We start from the raw sequence: 16,973 nt of genomic DNA, 5'->3' as shown, positions 1-16,973 counted from the left end.
AAATACATTTCTTTTATATATATTTTTAAAGGCAACCCTACCAATCAGGCTCTTCAGTGTTTAGTTAATCGTTTCAGAATAAACTTGAAACAGTTTTATTATCTGATTAAGACCCAGGCTAAAATATATAAATAGAATTTTACATAATGAAGAGAACTTTTGCCCTTCCTCTCTCATATGTTTTATTTCATTTGATTCCCACAACATTGCGAGTCAGGCAAATTATATATAAATGAAGAAACTGAGGCCCAGGAAGGAAGAGGGGTGAAAGGCCTCAGCGAGAAGGTTCTGAGCACCACAGGCACATTTATAGCACAGCCACTATTACCATTTAAGCTTCTTTGAGCTGAAAACTTCATTGCCATGAATGATATTCCAAATCTGATTTGATGAGTAAAGACATGAAGAACTAAAACTAGCTGTAATTCTTCACAGTGGCATTTTGAAAATTGAAGACAGAAAGAGATTGTGTTTCTTCTCTGCAATCTCACCTCTTTAGCTGGACAACTCAGCTTATTTTTACATTAGTTACTTGATCACTATTAAAACATTAAAATCGTATGTTCTGTAAGATCAAATCACACATTGTTTTAAAAAATCCTGCCGTAAAATTTACTGAGAATGAATTGAAAAGCATCTTAAAATGTCCTATTACACTTGCTTCTTCAGATGTTCTGTGGGTGTGTTTTCCGATTAATTAACGCTCACTCTTCTGGCTGCTGTAATTGTTTCATTTTATAGTGTGTGAACCCCTTTTTTTTATCACCTTCCCTTTTTAGTCTTTTGAAAATTCTCTCAAAATGAAAATGAGATGCAATATGTTACATTTCTTTTACTGCTGATCAGGCAAAGAGAGTAGAGCATAAATTCCACATTTGAGACACTTTAAATCACATCTGTTCTTATTAAGTATGTTACTTACAGAATGGTTGGTTTCATGTGAGATTTTGGCCACCAAAATCCAGTTTTCAAGTCAGATATCCAGTAGAGGTTCAGATTCTTCCCTCTTCCTCACCCCCAGTGCTCTCAGTCCTTCCATTATAACTATTCCATCCCTCCACCAGAGCAAGTATCAAAATCTACTGTAAATGTCACTTGATTCTTTCATTCTAGCCTTTACATTTCTGGAAGTTAGGGACATGTTTATTTTTTGAACTTACACAGTAACTGTGTGCATTAAAGACTAAATAAACATTTGTGAAGTTGCTAAAGGAATCAGTGAATGTAGGAGTATATGAACTAAAAATGAGCCATTTAGAGTAAGCCGCTTAGAAACAAATTGTTGACTATAATATCTAAATAGCATTTTTTACTTTTTTGTTAACCAAGAAAAGTTTCTAACTTCCATTATAATTATAGAAAATGCCAGTAATCAATAGTTTTATTCATTTCTCTTCACATGAATGCTTCAATATTTTTGATATTGTGCTAAAAGTAATTGTTTTCTCTGGAAATAATAATCCCAGGAGTTCTTAATAAAAGAGAAATATACAGTGGTTCTAGTTATCTTGTTGAAGTAATGCTGATATGTTTTTTATAGATTTTTTTGTTATTTTAAAAAGAATGTCCTACATAGATCTATGTATCCACGGGATAAAATTTAACCTGCAGAGTGATGAAATGCATAGTATAATAAGGCCCTCAATACTAGAATTTTTACCTTGTTGGAATAATATATAATAAAAGATGATTCTTTTTAGTTTCTGAAAGGCTCGATAAATAAAAGGCTGTCCTTATTCCCTAATACTACATAAGGTTTAGGATTTTTATAAGCAAAACATGGTTCAGTGTTACATTTTGAAATACTATTGATATGTAAGTATTGTGTTTTAGACTGACTCCTGTTATTATTTCTCAAAGTAATTTTCAGAGAGCTGGGTTTTTGAGAGGCCATTATTTTCAAGACATCTTTGAAATTCTACCTTTATTTCACAATTTCTCTTTCTGCATCTGTTTTGTATTAAGTTCTAAAGGGTGCCTAAGTGTTATGATATGTTTAGCTTGTAGCTTTTCAAAATCCTGCAGTTTCTCTCATGGACTATTTTTATCAGATTACAACATAAAAGTGAAATTTAGGAGTCTAGAGTTAATAATCAATAGGTTGTCTCTCAAAGATGTTTCCTCTCTTGAAAAAGGAGAAGGAGAAAATTTTAGAAATAACTATTGGGCTATTATCATTCACTCCTTTCTTCATTTGATATCCCTTATATAAGGGAAGTAGAAAAGATCAACTTAGAGAATTTGGAAAGCATGACATCATTATCTTTAAGGAATAATTGATGGCTTTATAGAGTATACAGTGTACAATAGATGAAATCTGAGTTTATCTCAGTTCCATAAAGATTTACTGAATGGCTATATGCTAGGCATCTGTCCAGGAACTGAGGATTCTCTAGCAATCAATAGCAAACATTCTGTGGGAGGTATATGACTACAACTGAGATAGAGCACCGTCTTTGGGGAGCTTAGAGTCTTACAGAGGAACAAGCTTATAAACCAATATGTGGCAAGAGCACTGAAAGAAATATGTTCGGGGAACTCGGTCCAAGTTACACATCATCCAAACTGTGGAAGAAGAGCAGACTTCCTAAACCAAATAACACCTAAGCCTATTCTTTAAGGAGAAAAAGAGTATTGCAGGCAAAGCAGGGAGAGAACGTAGAAGGGGGAAAGACATTCCAGGAAGAGACTAAGGATGACGAAAATATGAAAGACAAAAGTCTACCAAATTCCAGTAATAGTGGTGATCTTACAGTTATAGCAAACCTCATCTAATATAGTACTGTAGTGATTCTATTTTAAAGAAAGCTTCCCATATCACCTATGAAAGTTACATAAATGGTCATGATTATTCTTGGTTCCAATTATATCATGTTACATATTCTTAGCAAAAGTAAAGCTGCTATATGTCTTCAAATTAAATCCAGGGATAAACTGTTGCTTAGCATAAGTATATGTGTTTTACATAAATTTACATGTTGCTTGACGCTTTCTGTGCAGTATATAAAAAAGAAATTAACTATTATAGTGTTCAATATTCAGTGTCATTTAGATAAATCCCCGAGAAGCACTATGTGATTTTTTTCAGGATACTGCTTGTTATTCTAGGAGCAGCTGTAAGAATAAAATGTAGTTTTAAAAGTCAGGGGCTAGGCATTTTATTTAACTCTCTCTGCTTGCACACCTCATCACCTGTACACTTGAGAAAGAAGATGTCTTGTGCTGAGTATTCTTTTCATGTGCCAAGTCTAGAGGAGCTTGTTGAAGTTCTGCAGAAGGGGCTAACGGATAACTTTGCTGATGTCCAGGTCTCTGTAGTTGATTGCCCTAACTTGACCAAGGAGCTGTTTACCTTTCCTGTAAAAGGTATCTGTGGGAAAACTAGAATTGCAGAAGTAGGAGGTGTGCCTTACTTATTGCCTCTTGTAAATAAAAAATAAGTTTATGATCTAAATAAAATCGCAAAAGAAATCCAGCTTCCTGGAGCTTTTGTTCTTGGAGCAGGAGCAGGCCCATTTCAGACTCTTGGATTCAATTCTGAGTTTATGCCAGTTGTTCAAACAGAAAGTGAACATAAACCTCCTGTGAATGGAAGTTACTTTGCTCATGTTAACTCTGCAGATGGAGGGTGCCTACTTGAGAAATACAGTGAGAAATATCATGATTTTGGGTTTGCATTGCTGGCTAATCTTTTTGCCAGTGAAGGCCAACCTGGAAAGGTCATTGAGGTGAAAGCCAAAAGAAGAACTGGAAAACTTACCTTTGAGACTTGTATGAGACAGACTCTTGAAAAACATTATGGAGATAAGCCTGTAGGAATGGGAGGTACTTTCGTGATTCAGAAGGGAAAAGTGAAGACTCATATTATGCCGGCAGAATTTTCTTCCTGCCCATTGAACTCTGATGAAGACGTGAATAAATGGTTACGTTTTTATGAGATGAAGGCTCCTTTGGTTTGTCTGCCAGTTTTTATCTCCAGAGACCCAGGGTTTGATTTGCGGTTGGAGAACACTCATTGTTTTAGTCATCATGGAGAAGGTGGACACTACCATTATGACACCACCCCAGATATAGTGGAGTATCTTGGATACTTCTTACCTGCAGAGTTTCTCTATCGCATTGATCAACCAACAGAGACCCATTCATTTGGGCGAGATTAAATCAACTGATACTCGTTTGACTGATTAACTCATTAATTGATACTAATATAAAGCCTAATAGAAATGATCTCACTACTTAATAAGCCCTATTTTTTTCAGCCTTTGAAATGAAAGGTATGTCGACACTGTGCTCTGTATTACTTCACAGATCTATCTGAAAGGGATTATTGGGAACAAAGACACATGATGGAGATGTTCTTCAGTCTTATGTTTATAATTAAATATAAATAGGATTAAGAATCAAGTGATGATTCCTACTAGCTAATGGCAATAATTTACATTTGTATATTCAGTTTTTCAAGTTAGTCTTACAACTGCTAAGTGGATGTTTCTGGGTATTAGAAAAATCAGTGCTGGAAATGTTGACAGTTGTTAAATCTTTCTACTGAATTTTTAAAATCCATTTTAGAAGTCAAAGTACACTTTTTTCATGGAATAAGGTGGTCAGAGGGAGCAACTTTACTCCTTTTGGTGATGTTGAACCATACTCCGAAGTTTGCAATTTGCCTTTAACAAATATTAGCAACCGGACGGTTAGCCATGATTCCTCCTTTGTTTGGACTGTCAATTGGAAGCAGTTTGTGCCTTGTTGGTTATTTGCAAGAAGAGAAGTGAAAAGAAACAGCATCAAAATACAACCTCGAAGTGAGTATACTTTAATTTATAAATGAGGCTATTACTAAATATGACTACTATCCTTCATGAAATATAAAATTATACCTTTACCAATTGTAATGATTGAAATTTTCCTCAGTGTTTTTCTATAATAATCATGAGCCAAAAACAACTCTCTAATCTTGTAATGCCAACACTGATTTAGGAGCTTTTTAGTACTAAGCATATAATAAATTGTCAAGAAAAAAAAAAAAAAAAAGTCAGGGACTAAAATCAGAATTTCTGCTTTCTTCCATATTTTTTCCTTAATTACATTATATATTTTTGAAACAAGAATCATACCTATTTTGCTAACCATTGCCAGTGCCTGGCATCATGTCAGGTAGATTAGTTGCTAAATAAAGTATTTGCTAAATTAATTATTATATAAACAAATACAATTTTATACTCTTACACAGAGTTACTTTCTCATTTCTTTGCTCATCTGCTAAATTACCACATAAAAAAAGAAATATACCAGTATCAGGAAAAGTTTTAATACATTTATTCACTTTACAAAAGCTTAATGGTTACTTGTCGTATATACAGCACAATATCAGGGCAGGGAATGTATGGCTGAGTAAAGCATGATCTCTCCCTTCTAGAAATCTCAATCTAGACAGTGTCAAACAACTCTTGAATGTGATAAATGTTATAGTATTGAGACATTATGCTGTTGAGGGAAAAAAACTCTGGAGGAGAAATGTGAATTGTTAACCAAGTATGTCATTGGCAGAAAAACTAGTTCTTAAGAATTAATGTTCAATTGAATTCAACTAAGTTTACTACTGAAGGATATTCAATCAACTAGTACAAGGTAAGGTAATAACCTTTCTATTTTTAAATCACCCTAAAATCAAACCATTTTTCATTATACACCATACCCATATATAAAACCAAAAGAATTAACCATTTTGAAGCAAAATTAGCTAAAATAATTTAGAACACATTGTGAAGATACAACACTGTACTAAACAGTTCAAGGATTTCATATCAAGAAGCCTAACCAAAACTATAAAATATTACATTTTATCCTTTTTAATTGCTGAGAGTCCCACAAACAAATATAGCATACTGACAAAATTTATTTTAAAGTACTTATTAAATATAGTGGTAGTATTTCCTAAAAGCATTTCTGAAACCTGCACTCTAATTGCCATTATCCATCACTTAAGTAGTAAGGAATACTAGAAGTGACATGCTTTGCTCACTGTTCCTATCACATCAGTAATGACTCTGAACAGGCTACTGCAATGTCTCTGGTGTTTAAAATAACTAGCTAGTGTGAGAGATGCAAGCATTTCAATAAGAATGTTTCCATGTGCCTTTAAGAATAATCAGGCAGAGTAAATTAAGGATCATTTTTCTTAGCTAAGTTTTTTTGGGTTTTGCCCACATTGCTGTTTCTAACCATGTTTAATCTTATATCAAAATTCTGACTGGAATAATCCATTGGTCTGGTTTTTTTCTTTTATATTTTATATGTTGAGATATAAATATCTTAGAGAGAAGAACATTTCACAGTTTAAATATCAATGAATACTTTTTGCACGTCTCCTTTTGTTCCTGTGAATAACTATAGGTAAAGAATTAAGGAGTAGACTAACACAACATTGTAAAGCAACTATACTCCAATAAAAATTAATAAAAGAAAAAAGAATTAAGGCGTAGTTATTCTGAATGTATAGAGGTGACCACTAAACAAACAGTCTGTATAAGTTAGTTTTTGCTGCAAAACAAACCACCCCAAAACTTAGTGGTTTCAAAGCATCATTTATTTAGCTCATGGTTCTATGGGTTGGCAAATCGGGCTGGACTCAGCTGGAGTTCATCTGCTGGTCTTGGAAAGACTTACTCATGCATCTGTAGTCAGCTGCCAGCCAAGTTCGAGGCACTAATATGGGGGATCAGCTGGCTGTTGGCTGGGGCTACAGAGTCAAATGGGCCATGTGTTTCTCATCATCCACCAGGCTAGCCCAGGCTTGTTCATATGGAAACCTCAGGGTTCCAAATCCGAGAGCAGAAGCATCATGATCCCTTAGGTTTAGGCTCAGACCTTGCTCAATATCACTTCTGTCACATTCTATTGGTGAAAACAAGTCATAAGGCCATACCAGATTCAAAGCAGGGGGAAATTCCCTGTGGCGGGTGGGATCCACAAAGTACTGAGGCCATTTTTGCAATTTACCTCCATCTGTCCTCTGGCCACAATTTTTTTACATTTCTCTAATTTGCAACCCTCATCCCAGGACCCAAAAAATCTCATTCAATTATGATTCTAATTTTGTTTTAGTTAGCTTTTGCTGCAAAACCAATTCTACAAAATGTATGATCCAATTCTATGGATCAATAATTTGAGCTGGACATGGTTGTTTTTTCTGCTGGTCTCAGCTTGGCTCCTTAATGAGTTTGCAGTCAGCTATCAGGTCAACTAGAAGCTGTTTGGGGAGGTGGCAGCTAGGATGGTTGTCTCTGCTCTAAGTGGTCTCTCATCCTTCAGCAGGCTCACCTAGGCCATGCTGTGTGGTTGTAATAGGGCTCCAAATTAGCAATCTCCAATGCACACACACATTGCAGTCACCTGTTTGTTCCATGTTTGCTAAGGTCTCATTGACCAATGCAATTCACTTCGTGAGTCACAATGAATGTGGGAGGGGGTTCCCCAAGGGTATGAATCCAGAAAGGCATGAAAAATTTTGGGACCATTACTGCAACAATCTACCACACAGTCTAAACAGTGCAAAATGATCCTTAATTTCAGTTATGGTATTTTTAAGACTAAACCAGAAGCTAGATTATACATGTGGTGTTAAGTAGGGGGAAAAAAGAGCATTTGGAAAAATAGTAATTTGCACAACACTAAAACTCAATATGTGCTGTCACTAGCAACACAAACTAGGTCAACTGCTGACTAAATTAACCGGTCACTATTTGAATTGACCCCTTTTTTTAAAAATTAAGTCAGTTAAAGCACTTGATCTGGTTATTTTTCCATTTTATATGGTTAGTGTTCTCTTTTTTTAAATGTTAGGAAATATTAATCACTTCACTTGTTAGTAGAAAATTGGCAGCAGTTATAAAGAAAAAAATTAACAGAGAAACATTAATTTTTAATTAAAGAATAAATGAATTAAATCGTATTTCAGAAAAAAGTAGCATATTCTGAGGACAATTATAATATTTGCTACTTCATCTATCCTAACATAATCCATGTTAAATGTCTCTTCCAAATATTGGTTCTACTGATTTCTGTGCTTCAGTTATATTTGATAGGAACAAAAGCAGATATATTTATTTATGAACTGCTGAAAAGAGATTGTGGATATATCTAAAGCTAACATGAAATACACTGAATATTCCATACCCAAATTAATTCATAGGTTCTTTTAGCCAGCATATACCAGCTGTTTTTCATTAATGAATGGTGGCATCGTTTTTATATTACCATTGCTTTTGCTGCAGGTTAAACTGTTGGAGAGAATGGACAGACTTATGAAGCTGTTCACAATTTAAAATTAAATTAAGAGTTTATCATACAAATCTGTGATAATAATAGACTAACCTAAGGACAATAGTAGAAGTGAAAAATTAGTCCAAATTCATATTTGCAACTTCTACATTCAGTAATTATATTTCCTGTGAAACATATTTATATTTATTACTGTGCTTATAACTGTGGCTTTAAGGTATAATAAAAGATACAGATTGTAGGATATGAGTGTTTTCTTCAAGTAAATATTAGACTTGAGAATTCAAAAGATTTTAGGAGTTTCCAAAAGACATTTGAAGATAAAAATAAAGATGACTAAGCTATATTGATTAAGACATGCAAACTTGACAAAGTTTTTAAATGAGTATTAGGCATATTTGTTGAAGTCCTTGAACTCAAAGGTAAAGGCTCCACCTGTGAACACAATGGTAGAAAATTAATTTTCCATGAGGTCGATTTTTAGCTGGTAACATCAAAGGATACTGTCAAAGTCCTTCAGGAAATCCTCCAAGAAATTCTTATCTGTCATGATTATAATGTCAATGTATGAAATCAAAAAGACCTAAAAAATCAACTCAACTGCGTGGCTTAATATACCAAAAGATAATTCAAATATAGATTTTATATGGGTCTGTATAGAAATCCCATGTGCAACCAAGATAAATTTAAAGAAATATAATGAAATATTTCTATGTCATTGATACATAATAAAATGTGCTTGACTAAGCCGAAAATAAAGACTATCAGCTTGTAACATCCTAATGACATCAAGCTCTAGTTAAATCTGAAGACCTTAGTAAGCTGTTATAAAATGTCATCTTCTACCCATCTAGAAGTTCTTAATCAGTCATTGAGGTCTCATCTAGCATCATAAGCTTTACATTTACTGTGTCATCAACGTAACCCACCAATAATTCTTAATGTTAAAACAAGTAATATGTTTTTGAGCTTTGGAATGCTGTTGTGTGCCTTTACTCAGTTATGCTGGATTGAGCAGGCATGGAGAACAGATAACAGCAAGAAAACACTGAAGCAACTTGCCCCAAGATTAACTAAAATATGACCTTTGCAAAGAGACTTTAAAAGAATATATGGAGAGACATTCAAGATAGTGGAGGAGTAAGATGTGGAGATCACCTTCCTCTCCACAAATACATCAGAAATACATCTACATGTGGAGCAACTCCTACAGGACACCTACTGAATGCTGGCAGAAGACCTCAGACTTCCCAAAAGGCAAGAAACCACCCACGTACCTGGGTAAGGCAAAAGAAAAAAGAAAAAACAGAGACAAAAGAATAGGGAAAGGACTCGCACCTCTGGGAGGGAGCTGTAAAGGTGGAAAAGTTTCCACACACTAGGAAGCTCCTTCACTGGTGGAGACAGGGAGTGGGTGGGGGGGGAAGCTTCAGAGCCACGGAGGAGAGGGCAGCAATAAAGGTGCAGAGGGAAAAGCGGAGAGATTTCTACACAGAGGATCAGTGCCGACCAGCACTCACCAGCTCGAGAAGCTTGTCTGCTCCTCACCCGCCAGGGCAGGTCGGGGCTGAGAGCTGAGGCCTAGGCTTCGGAGGTCAGATCCCAGGGAGAGGACCAGAGTTGGCTGCATGAACACAGCCTGAAGGGGGCTAGTGCACCACAGCTGGCCCAGAGGGAGTCCGGGAAAAAGTCTGGAACTGCCTAAGAGTCAAGAGACCATTGTTTCGTGTGTGAGGAGAGGGGATTCAGACCACTGCCTAAATGAGCTCCAGAGAGAGGTGCAAGCTGCAGCTATCAGCGTGGACACCAGAGACGGGCATGAAATGCTAAGGCTGCTGCTGCAGCCACCAAGAAGCCTGTGTGCAAACACAGATCACTATCCACACCTCCGCTCCCAGGAGCCAGTGCAGCCCGCCACTGCCAGGGTCCCGTGATCCAGGGAAAACTTCCCCGGGAGAACACACAACATGGCTCAGGCTGTTGCAATGTCACGCTGGCCTCTGCTGCCTCAGGCTTGCCCCTCATTCCGTACTCCTCCTCCCCCCGGCCTGAGTGAGTCAGAGCACCCTAATCAGCTGCTACTTTAACCCCGTACTGTCTGAGCAAAGAACAAACACCCTCAGGTGACCTACACATAAAGGAGGGAACAAATCCAAAGCTGAACCCCAGGAGATGTGCTAACAAAGAAGAGAAAGGAAAATTTCTCCCAGCAGCCTCAGGAGCAGCGGATTAAATCTCCACAATCAACTTAATGTACCCTGCATCTATGGAATACCTGAATAGACAACAAATCATCCCAAAATTGAGGCACTAGAATTTGAGAGCAACTGTAGACTTGGGGTTTGCTTTCTGCATCTAATTCGTTTCTGGTTTTATGTTTACCTTAGTTTAGTATTTAGAGTTTATTATCATTGGTAGATTTGTTTATTGATTTGGTTGCTCTCTTCCTTTTTTTAAAAAAAAGATATATATTTTTTCTCTTTTTGTGAATGTGTATGTTTATGCTTCTTTGTGTGATTTTGTCTGTATAGCTTTGTTTTTACCATATGTCCTAGGGTTCTGTCTGTCCTTTTTTTTTTTTTTTTCAGTATAGTTGTTAGAGCTTGTTACCATTGCTGGATTTTTTTGGTTTGGTTGCTCTCTTCTTTCTTTCTTTTTAATTTTTTAATTTTTTATTTTAATAACTTTATTTTATTTTATTTATTATTTTTTTCTTTCTTTTTTTCTCCATTTTCTTCTGAGCCGTGTGGCTGACAGGGTCTTGATGCTCCAGCTGGGTGTCAAGCCTGTGCCTCTGATGTGGGAGAGCCAAGGGCAGGACATTGCTCCACCAGAGACCTCCTGGCTCCACATAATATCAAACAGTGAAAGCTCTCCCAGAGATCTCCATCTCAATGCTAAAAGACCCAGCTCCATTCAATGACCAGCAAGTTACAGTGCTGGACACCCTATGCCAATCAACTAGCAAGACAGGAGCACAACCCTACCCATTAGCAGAGAGGCTGCCTAAAATCATAATAAGGTCACAAACGCCCCCAAACAGAGCACCAGATGCAGTCCTGCTCAACAGAAAAACAAGATCCAGCTTCAAACACCAGAACACAGCGACCAGTCCACTCCACCAGGAAGCCTACACAACCCACTGAACCAACTTTAGCCACTGCAGGCAGACACCAAAAACTACAGGAACTACGAACCTGCAGCCTGCGAAAAGCACGGTAAGTTAAGCAAAATGTGAAGACGGAGAAACACACTGAAGATGAAGGAGCAAGGTAAAACCCCACCAGACCAAACAAATGAAAAGGAAATAGGCAGTCTACCTGAAAGAGAATTCAGAGTAATGATAGTAAAGATGATCCAAAATCTTGGAAATAGAATGGAGAAAATACAAGAAATGTTTAACAAGGACCTAGAAGAACTAAAGAGCAAACAAACAATAATGAAAAACACAATAAATGAAATTAAAAATTCTCTAGAAGGAATCAATAGCAGAATAACTGAGGCAGAAGAATGGATAAGTGACATGGAAGGTAAAATAGTGGAAATAACTACTGCAGAGCAGAATAAACAAAAAAGAATGAAAAGAATTGAGGGCACTCTCAGAGACCTCTGGAACAAGATTAAATGCACCAACATCCGAATTATACAGGTCCCAGAAGAAGAAGAGAAAAAGAAAGGGACTGAGAAAATATTTGAAGAGATTATAGAAAACTTCCTTAAAATGGGAAAGGAAATAGTCAATCAAGTCCAGTAAGCACAGAGAGTCCCATACAGGATAAATCCAAGGAGAAACAGGCCAAGACACATATTAATCAGACTACCAAAAATTAAATAAAAAGAAAAAAATATTAAAAGCAGCAAGGGAAAAACAACAAATAACATAAAAGAGAACCCCCATAAGGTTAACAGCTGAACTTTCAGCAGAAATTCTGCAAGCCAGAAGGGAGTGGCAGGACATACTTAAAGTATTGAAAGGGAAAAACTTACAACCAAGATTACTCTACCCAGCAAGGATCTCATTCAGATTCGATGGAGAAATGAAAACCTTTACAGACAAGCAAAAGCTAAGAGAATCCAGCATCACCAAACCAGCTTTACAACAAATGCTAAAGGAATTTCTCTAGACAGGAAACACAAGAGAAGGAGAAGACCTACAATAACAAACCCAAAACAATTAAGAAAATGATAATAGGAACATACATATCGATAACTACATTAAAAGTAAATGGATTGAATGCTCCAACCAAAAGACGTAGACTGTCTGAATGGTTACAAAAACAAGACCCGTACATATGCTGTCTACAAGAGACACACTTCAGACCTAGGGACACGTACAGACTGAAAGTGAGGGGATGGCAAAAGACATTCCATGCAAATGGAAATCAAAAGAAAGCTGCAGTAGAAATTCTCATATCAGGCAAAAAAGACTTTAAAATAAAGACTATTAAAAGACACAATGAAGGATACATAATGACCAAGGGATCAATCCAAGAAGAAGATATAACAATTGTAAATATTTATGCTCCCCACATAGGAGCATCTCAATACATAAGGAAAATGCTAACACATAAAAGGGGAAATTAACAGTAACACAAACATAGTAGGGGACATTAACACCCTACCCTCACCAATGGACAGATCATCCAAAATGAAAATAAGTAAGGAAACACAAGCTTTAAATGACACATTAAACAAGATGGACTTAATTGATATTTATAGGACATTCAATCCAAAAACAACAGAATACACTTTCTTTTCAAGTGCTCATGGAATATCCTCCAAGATAGATCATATCTTGGGTCACAAATTAAGCCTTGGTAAATACAAGAAAATTGAAATCATATCAAATATCTTTTCCGGCCACAACGCTATGAGACTATATATCAGTTACATGAAAAAATCTGTAAAAAATACAAACACATGGAGACTACACAATGCACTACTAAATAACCAAGAGATCACTGAAGAAATCAAAGAGGAAATCAAAGAATATTTAGAAACAAATGACAAAGAAAACACGACGACCCAAAGCCTATGGGATGCAGCAAAACTGTACTAAGAGGGAAGTTTATAGCAATACAATCCTACCTCAAGAAACAAGAAACATCTCAAATAAACAACCTAACCTTACACCTAAAGCAATTAAAGAAAGAAAGAAAGAAAAAAAACCCTAAAGTTAGCAGAAGGAAAGAAATCATGAAGCTCAGGTCAGAAATAAATGAAAAACAAATGAAGGAAACAATAGCCAAGATCAATAAAACTAAAAGCTGGTTCTTTGAGTAGATAAAAAAAATTGGTAAACCATTAGCCAGACTCATCAAAAAAAAAAAAAAAAAAAGGGAGAAGACTCAAATCAACAAGATTAGAAATGAAAAAGGAGAAGAAACAACTGACACTGCAGAAATACAAAGGATCATGAGAGATTACTGCAAGCAATTATATGTAAATAAAATGGAAAACCTGGAAGATATGGACAAATTTTTAGAAAAGCACAACATTCCGAGACTGAACCAGGAAGGAATAGAAGATATAAACAGACCAATCACAAGCACTGAAATCGAGACTGTGATTAAAAATCTTCCAACAAACAAAAGCCCAGGACCAGATGGCTTCACTGGCAAATTCTACCAAACATTTAGAGACGAGCTAACACCTATCCTTCTCAAACTCTTCTAAAATACAGCAGAGGGAGGAACACTCCCAAACTCATTCTATGAGGCCACAATCAGCCTGATACCAAAACCAGACAATGGTGTCACAAAGAAAGAAAACTATAGGCCAATATCACTGATGGACATAGATGCAAAAATCCTCAACAGAATACTAGCAAACAGAATCCAACAGCACATTAAAAGGATCATATACCATGATCAAGTGGGGTTTATCCCAGGAATGCAAAGATTCTTCAATATATGCAACTCAAACAATGTGATAAACCAAATTAACAAATTGAAGGAGAAAAACCATATGATCATCTCAGTAGATGCAGAGAAAGCTTTTGACAAAATTCAACACCTATTTATGATAAAAACCCTCCAGAAAGTAGGCATAGAGGGAACTAACCTCAACATAATAAAGGCCATATATGACAAACCCACAGCCAACATCATTCTCAATGGTGAAAAACTAAAACCATTTCCTCTAAAATCAGGAACAACACAAGGTTGTCCACTCTCACTAGTATTATTCAACATAGTTTTGGAAGTTTTAGCAACAACAATCAGAGAAGAAAAAGAAATAAAAGGAATCCAAATCAGAAAAGAAGAAATAAAGCTGTCAGTGTTTGCAGATGACATGATACTATACATAGAGAATCATAAAGGTGCTATCAGAAAACAACTAGAGCTAATCAATGAATTTGGCAAAGTAGCAGAATACAAAATTAATGCACAGAAATCTCTTGCATTCCTATAAACTAATGATGAATAATCTGAAAGTGAAATTAAGAAAACACTCCCATTTACCATTGCAACAAAAAGAATAAAATACCTAGGAATAAACCTACCTAAGGAGACAAAAGACCTGTATGCAGAAAACTATAAGACACTGATGAAAGAAATTAAAGATGATACAAACAGTTGGAGAGATATACCTGTTCTTGTATTGGAAGAATCAACATTGTGAAAATGACTATGCTACCCGAAGCAATCTACAGATTCAATGCAATCCTCATCAAACTATCAATGACATTTTTCACAGAACTAGAACAAAAAATTTCACAATTTGTATGGAAACACAAAAGACCCCGAATAGCCAAAGCAATCTTGAGAAAGAAAAACGGAGCTGGAGGAATCAGGCTTCTTGACTTCAGACTATACTACAAAGCTACAGTAATCAAGACAGTATAGTACTGGCACAAAAAAAGAAATATAGATCAATAGAACAGAATAGAAAGACCAGAGATAAACTCACACACATATGGTCACTTTATGTTTGATAAAGGAGGCAAGAATATACAATGGAGAAAAGACACCCTCTTCAATAAGTGGTGCTCAGAAAACTGGACAGCTACATGTAAAAGAATGATATTAGAACACTCCCTAACACCGTACACAAAAATAAACTCAAAATGGCTTAAAGACCTAAATGTAAGACCAGACACTATAAAACTCTTAGAGGAAAACTTAGGCAGAACACTCTATGACATAAATCACAGCAAGATCTTTTTGACCCACCTCCTAGAGTAATGGAAATAAAAACAAAAATAAATAGGACCTAATGAAACTTAAAAGCTTTTCCACAGCAAATGAAACCATAAACAAGACAAAAAGACAAGCCTCAGAATGGGAGAAAATATTTGCAAATGAAGCAACTGACAAAGGATTAATCTCCAAGATTTACAAGCAGCTCATGCAGCTCAATATCAAAAAAACAAACAACCCAATCCAAAAATGGGCAGAAGACCTAAATAGACATTTCTCCAAAGAAGATATACAGATTGCCAATAAACACATGAATGGATGCTCATCATCACTAATCATTAGAGAAATGCAAATCAAAAGTACAATGAGGTATCACCTCACACCAGTCAGAATGGCCATCATCAAAAAATCTACAAATGATAAATGCTGGAGCGAGTGTGGAGAAAAGAGAACCCTCTTGCACTGTTGGTGGAATGTAAATTGATACAGCCACTATGGAGAGCAGTATGGAGGTTCCTTAAAAAACTAAAAATAGAACTATCATACGACCCAGCAATCCCACTACTGGGCATATACCCTGAGAAAACCATAATTCAAAAAGAGTCATGTACCACAATGTTCATTGCAGCTCTATTTACAATAATCAGAATATGGAAGCAACCCGAGTGTCCATTGACACATGAATGGATAAAGAAGGTGTGGCACATATATACAATGGAATATTACTCAGCCATATAAAGAAACGAAATTGTGTTATTTGTAGTGAGGTGGATGGACCTGGAGTCTGTCATACAGAGTGAAGTATGTCAGAAAGAGAAAAACAGATACCGTATGCTAACACATATATATGGAATCTAAAAAACAAACACAAAAATGTTCTGAAGAACCTAGGTGCAGGACAGGAATAAAGACGCAGACATAGAGAATGTACTTGAGGACAAGGGGAGGTGGAAGGGTAAGCTGGGTCGAAGTGAGAGAGTGGCATGGACATGCATACACTACCAAATGTAAAATAGATAGCTAGTGGGAAGCAGCCACATAGCACAGGGAGATCAGCTCGGTGCTTTGTGACCACCTAGAGGGGTGGGAAAGGGAGGGTGGGAGGGAGATGCAAGAGGGAGGAGATATGGGGATATATGTATATGTATAGCTGATTCACTTTGTTATAAAGCAGAAACTAACACACCATTGTAAAGCAATTATACTGCAATAAAGATGTTAAAAAAAAAAGAATATATGAAGAACAACATATCACGTGATGACAAACAGAATGCAGCTATTGATTGCTAACATACAACTGCAGTGCTAAATCAGTCTGACATTCAGCATAAGGAAATATTAAGACTCTTTGTTAATAGATGCCTTGAGAGGACCACATGTCAGAGATGCATAATCATAAAGAGAATGAGTTCTAAAGGGCTATCTGTAGTTAGAAACAGAAATGCAATCTTCACTTGTGTGGGAAGATCTGCTTATCAGGCATGGATTGTTTAAGCCACACAAGCTGATTTGTTTATAATATCTGCAATTGATGATAAACACTTGGCT

General features: G+C 36.2%; 2 protein-coding genes across 4 annotated transcripts in view; both read left to right on the top strand.

Annotated features, from left to right (window-relative positions):
- Positions 1-16,973, top strand: part of CNTN5 (contactin 5) — a 1,391,352-nt gene that overhangs the window by 1,208,437 nt on the left and 165,942 nt on the right. The gene's annotated exons all lie outside the window — the stretch shown is intronic.
- On the top strand, positions 3,213-4,241 carry LOC133100105 (ester hydrolase C11orf54 homolog). Its single transcript, XM_061204031.1, is given in 1 exon segment — positions 3,213-4,241. A coding segment is annotated over 1 exon segment (948 nt). The 3' UTR covers positions 4,161-4,241.

This window comes from Eubalaena glacialis, chromosome 10, assembly GCF_028564815.1.
Source record: "Eubalaena glacialis isolate mEubGla1 chromosome 10, mEubGla1.1.hap2.+ XY, whole genome shotgun sequence".
NCBI classification, from domain to species: domain Eukaryota; kingdom Metazoa; phylum Chordata; class Mammalia; order Artiodactyla; family Balaenidae; genus Eubalaena; species Eubalaena glacialis.
The sequence above is the reverse complement of the archived record's forward strand: the minus strand, read 5'-3'. Positions and strand labels throughout refer to the sequence as shown.